This window comes from Electrona antarctica (genome assembly GCF_951216825.1).
Source record: "Electrona antarctica genome assembly, chromosome: 22".
NCBI lineage: Eukaryota > Metazoa > Chordata > Actinopteri > Myctophiformes > Myctophidae > Electrona > Electrona antarctica.
Window position 1 is genome coordinate 843,975 of NC_136805.1, and position 6,406 is coordinate 850,380.

The 6,406-nt window shown below is 43.6% G+C and overlaps 1 protein-coding gene across 1 annotated transcript; it reads right to left on the bottom strand.

The window, feature by feature from the left end:
- Positions 1–3,828: 3,828 nt before the first annotated feature.
- LOC306914698 (tubulin-specific chaperone C-like) lies at positions 3,829–5,680 on the bottom strand. The gene has a single exon (XM_079491863.1). It carries the CDS (start codon positions 5,505–5,507, stop codon positions 4,410–4,412), a length of 1,098 nt encoding a protein of 365 aa, XP_079347989.1. The 5' UTR covers positions 5,508–5,680; the 3' UTR covers positions 3,829–4,409.
- Between the last annotated feature and the right edge of the window lie 726 nt (positions 5,681–6,406).

Below are 6,406 nucleotides of genomic sequence, written 5' to 3' on the forward strand. Positions count from 1 at the left end.
AAGTGGTTAAATGGCCGTGATGCTACATTAACTACATTAGATGGGGACCCCCTGGAACCCCCTCAAGGACCACCGGGGGTCCCCGGACCCCACTTTGAGAACCACTGCTCTAGAGGTGACAGATTGCTGTTGCACATTAGCCTGGCTCCAGCCCTGAATCGCTTAAGTGTCAGGCTATAGTTGCAAATCATTTTGCAATCATTTTACTATCAAATGATCATCAATCATTTTAGGGGTGAAAAAAATAAAAAACATAAGCTGACTACTGTCTACCTAATAGAAAGTATGGTACATTATTTTGACTTGGAAATGCAGCAGAGTAAAAGTAAAAAAAAATAAAGAAAATACTAAAGTAGATACAAAAAAGACTACAGTATTCAAGTAAATGTACTTTGTTACTGTTCACCGCTGATACACACAGAGATGTTTTATGATCAAAGTCAGAGATCAGCCATTGCAGGTCGGCCACAAATACATACAGAATAAACCCTAGTGGCAGGTAACATCCAGACCCTGTGTTTATTTGCATCACTTTCCAATAGTTACATTACAATTCAATTCAACTGCAAGTCCACCTGAAATTGCTTTGAGCACGCTTTACTAATCCTTAAATAAAGAATAAGAATGTCAGAATTCTTTGTACATTTTGTCATATCAGTGTTATAACTCAGGACAGTAACTATAGTAAAATACACACATCACTTCGTGGAGGTGCTGGGTTCAAAAAGAGAAGGGAACCGCACACTCATATGCTCCAAAAGGTATATCTTATTGACGACGTTTCGAGCCAAGACTCTTCATCTGGTCAAACGTTTGACCAGATGAAGAGTCTTGGCTCGAAACGTCGTCAATAAAATATACCTTTTGGAGCATATGAGTGTGCGGTTCCCTTTCTTTTCCTATAACTCAGGACAGTGCCATCTATGAGTCTGTAGCAGTGTAGCATGTAACTATAGCATCATAAAGGAAAATACCCCAGGCTTAGATATACTTACTTTGAACTCTCTCACACTCACACACAGATATGCATCATTAAACCATGTTAACTGCTTTACAGATTAGATGGTATGTATCTCTTTTATCACTATTATAAGTGGATACAGTAAGGCTGTGTTTGATTTCGTGCAAACACATTAGTGCATTCTATTTAATATCACTGTTTTACCATGTTATTTAAAGAAGAAATATAAAAATGAGTAAATAAATGAGCCCCTGAACTCATAGACAGTAGTGCAGTGGTGTAACATTTCAATATTATGCACAGAACACCTGTTATATAATCATAACTTGGTGCCTGAGGCCTTGCAGTTGGGAGTGACATCGTTTGGAGAGCTCGCTGCAAAATGATGAATTCACATTTTCTGGCAAATAAATAAATCCAAACAACATTGCTTTGCACAATATTGACGATCCTTGAAACTGAACACACAGTCCCAGCCCAGGCCCAGCAACATAAGGTGACAGGTGAAGAAATACAACTTGCTGCCATCCGTTTCATTTATCATTTAAATAATATAGGCTATGAAAGTACATGTATACTGTATATATGACCCGGCTGCAAGATACAACCGCAATTATTTATCATTATTGGTAAATTTAGATGCAGGAGATAGGCTGTACAAGGTTCTGGTGTTAAACCCTGTTAGCTCAGGTGAGGAGATGGGCTGTACATGGTACTGGTGTTATACCCTGTTAGCTCAGGTGAGATGGGGCTGTACATGGTACTGGTGTTATACCCTGTTAGCTCAGGTGAGGAGATGGGCTGTACAAGGTTCTGGTGTTAAACCCTGTTAGCTCAGGTGAGGAGATGGGCTGTACATGGTACTGGTGTTATACCCTGTTAGCTCAGGTGAGGAGATGGGCTGTACATGGTACTGGTGTTATACCCTGTTAGCTCAGGTGAGGAGATGGGCTGTACATGGTACTGGTGTTATACCCTGTTAGCTCAGGTGAGGAGATGGGCTGTACATGGTACTGGTGTTATACCCTGTTAGCTCAGGTGAGGAGATGGGCTGTACATGGTACTGGTGTTATACCCTGTTAGCTCAGGTGAGGAGATGGGCTGTACATGGTACTGGTGTTATACCCTGTTAGCTCAGGTGAGGAGATGGGCTGTACATGGTACTGGTGTTAAACCCTGGGTTAGCTCAGGTGAGGAGATGAAGGCACGGTGCAACAGCTGCCAAATAATGGGGTTGAATTAATTGGTCTCACAATTAAATAATTGTGAAACATGATCACAATATTGGATTACATTCAATGAATTGCCCTAACATTATAAAACATGCAGTAATTAGTGGTGTGGCACTCCATCGCTTTCTAATAATGCTCACTTGTATGAGCATTGTTGTGTTTTTGAGCCCCTCCTATATACAGCTTTTGTCCCCCACACGTCTCATATTTGCTATTGACAACGTAAGGAGAAATTAGGTCAGATGTCCGTCAAGGCGTCAAATATGACTTGAATTTGTGGCAACACAAACATTAGATGCTGTTGACGATGAAGGGAATATTTACGTCATATGTAGACGAGCAAATCGGCGAACCAATCACATACATTCAGTTGTTCATGAGATGATGTATGATGATGTATAATGATAAGCGCGCCCCTCACTTCACACGGGTGTGATTGTTCGTCCTATGTCCAGCTTTGAGGGATAGTGTAAACACAAACATTGTCCTGACACAAACATTGAATGCCATTGACAATGAATGGCCAGCATTGAGTGTTTACAGTGTGTAAACACAAACAAACATTGAAGACAAAAGTGAGGACGCCAATTGTGATTGGCCGGAATAAGATGATGTATGATAAGAGCAACCCTCACTTCACACAGGTGTGATTTTGTTTATTATTATTATTGTATAATATTTTACTGTAATATCCTGCTTTTCATTTTAATAATGGGGCTTCCAGACTATTGAAATTGCCCGACTTTATAAAACTTTTTCGTCCCTGTGACGTCATGTGGGCCAATACATCATCGGACACTGTACTTAATTGCAACCCCTTGCAATACTTTTTCACTGAGACTTAATTAACCCTTGAGCAAGTCAAACTGTATGAGAATACAAAAGAAATCTGTTTATAAACGTGTTTCAGTGTTCAGTCACACATCTGTACAAACAAAATCACACCTGTGTGAAGTGAGGGGCGCTCTTATCATCAGACATACATCATCTCGTTCGGGCCAATGACAATTTGCGTCCTCACTTTTCCGTCTTCCCATTTCTGCCCTCACTTTTAGCTTCAATATGTACTTTGCTCAGCCAATCAAATCACCGTTATGAGGTGATCAGCCAACCACAAGCCAATGTTTGTGTTCACACAAACCCAGAAAGCTGCTGGGAATGAAAGGAATCATCACATTCCATGTTTTCTCTGTTTAGATCAATCAAGACCTCCTAAATACAGCTTTGAGGGGCACTAGCCCCTCCTATATACAGCTTTGAAAGGCGTCAGCCCCTCCTATATACATCTTTTGTCCCCACACGTCTCATATTTGCCATTGACAATGAAATGAGAATGTGCCTCAAATATGACATACATTTGTGGCAACACAAACATTAAATGCCATTGACAATGAAATGAGAATGTGCCTCAAATATGACATACATTTGTGGCAACACAAACATTAAATGCCGTTGACAATGAATGGAAAATGTACGTCATATGTAGACGAGCAAATCGGCTAACCAATCACATAACTTCAGTTGTTCATGAGATGAAGTATGATGTATAATGATAAGAGCGCCCCTCACTTAACCGCAAGCAAGATTACTGAACAATTGAACAAAATACAAATAATGTAATCATGAAACTATCAATTAATTCAACCTATTTTATTATTAGTAGTATTTAGTCATCTGTTGCAAGTTGCCTCACCATTTACACAATAACCAGAACATGGTATATGTAATCTCTCCATCCATTATAGGCTCAATAAAAGCACAGAGGCCTTTATACTTAATACTTACATTGTCTTATAACTGTCACGTCTTCAAGGACAAAGACATCACCCATAGATCACCCATAGGGACAATGAAAAAAAAAAATAGTTAAAAAATGGAAAAAAGCACAATGAGCAAATGCAGAAAATGTTAGATCGGTTAACCATAATGATGCAGATGACAACCTAGATGACAAAATAAGACCGCTATCATCTCAATTTAATTCAAATCATCTATCCAAATTTTAACAACCGCAAGATCAAGAAATTGACTGTAGAATGGAAAGAGGGAAAAAAGGCAAATAAATCAATTCGTTTTGGTTTCACACACACAAAAAAAAGTTACTTTAATTGAAAAAGGCTACTTTATAAAGCTGGGGAACGTCACAGTGGGGAACCCTTATGGGTCCCAAGTGGTTCTCCTGTCCGCCTCTGGGATCACGGTCCAGTTAGGAACCCTTACTTATCCGAGTCCCAAGTGGTTCTTCTGTCCGCCTCTGGGATCACGCTCCAGTTAGGGGACGGTGTCCCGGTGTCCAGCCAGTTAAAATCGTCCACCTGGTCCCAGTTGTTCCGCGCGGGGTCCAGGCCGGACTCGGCGAAGTCCCCGTCCAGACCCGGGTAGGACCAGTTGAAGGGCGCCAGGGCCACGCCGTGGCAGTCCTCGATGATGGCCCGGCTGGTGACGTGTAGGTAGACGCGCGTGTCGGCCGTGTTGTGCGTGCGCAGCTGCTGGCAGGCCAGCACCAGGGTGCTGTCGGCGCAGTGGTCCACGAACACCGAGCTGGACACTGGCCCGCACAGGATCTGGCAGCCGCTGACGTGCTTGATGTGCAGCGTGGACGGCGAGCCCGGCAGCAGGACCCGGCAGTCCCTCAGGTGGCTCAGCTGGACGTCCTGCTTGCGGATCTGGTCGCCGGTCAGCGTCAGGACCGCAGAGTCCAGGTTGGAGAAGCCGCACTGCTCTGCCCGGACGCTCCAGTCCACCTCGGTGGTGGTGGTGGGGGGGCCAGCAGAACCAGAACCGCCCGTGGCAGGGGGACCAGCATCAGCATCGTCCACCTTCTCTGTGACTTTGCTGCGAGTCTTGAAGGCGAACTTCTTCTTGGGCAGAACCTCGTCCCTCTTCTCGGCCAGCAGGCCCTGCAGCCTCTGCAGGGCGCTCTGGGCCTGGGCCACCTCGTACTGGTTCAGGAAGGACAGGCTGTCGTTGAGGAAGTTCTGCAGCTGTTGGGTTTTAAACGTGGCCTCCTCCAGAATCTGGGTGGCGGCGGCCCGGTGGTCCGCGGCCCCCCCGCCGCCGGCCCCGGTAGCGCCGCAGCGGGACAGCAGCTCCTCCACGGCCGCCCTCTGGCTCTTGAACGCGCCGGAGAAGTAGTCGCTCTTTTCCTCCGTGATGGAGCTGCTCTCCTTCTCCTCCTTCCTCCTCCTGACGTCCTCCGCGCGGGCCTGGTTCCGCTTCAGCAGACGGTCCGGAACCTTGAAGGACGGGTCTTCTTCTAGCCTTGGTCCCAGGCATCCTTGGTCTTCTTCTCGGTCCATCGCCGGTAGTTCCATGTCTAACGGTTCGAACGGTCCAGTGTTGTTTACGGTCTCCCTGCGACAGACGAGCGTCTAATATACAACAACACCGCTGGCGTAATGCGGAAGCGGTGATGTCACCTCGCAGCAAGCGGCGTTCTGATTGGACGGCCTGTCCGCTGACGGCGTGTATTCTGACACGTGATAGGTGGAACAAATGGATCAGCGAGTTGTTCGAGCCAAACCCTTTTTTATTATTTTTGTAATCATTACTTCATGATGTGAGAAATGAAATGAGGATTGATACTGTCTCTGGTGTGTGTGTGAATTGAATACATAGGACCACAATGGAAATAAGCCCTCAGAGCTTTTTATTATTTATGCTTTTTAATTTTTTTTGCATCATCATTGTATAATCATACTGTAGGCTACTATTTGTAACTGTTATTTAAGTATTCAATCAATAAATGTGTTTTATAAAGAAAGACAGGCTTTCCAATTTCATAATCCACACAAATTGTCATCCCACAAAAACAGAATGTTGAATTGTAATAACGTCAATGTTGTCAATAACTATAAACTTATTTTATAGTATTATTTATTTTATACGGTAGTTTAATATGAAATTATGAATCACCTGTGTGTGCAACAATTCAATTCAAATGAGCTTTATTGGCATGAGAAACATACGTTTACAAACATTACATAATACGTTGATATAGAAGTGTCTATTTGTACGTCTCTAAATGTTTTGATGAATTGGGTCGTCCACTCACAGTTAACAGTCTGTATTGAGTTTGTGCTTGAAATGTACTGTAATTCTGCAAACTGTTAATACATATTTCAATCAAAATGCAATCAATCAAAACATTTACAAAGCAAAGTGCAACAACATGACTGGAGGCCCGCCCCCTACCGTCTGTGACAGGCCAAGT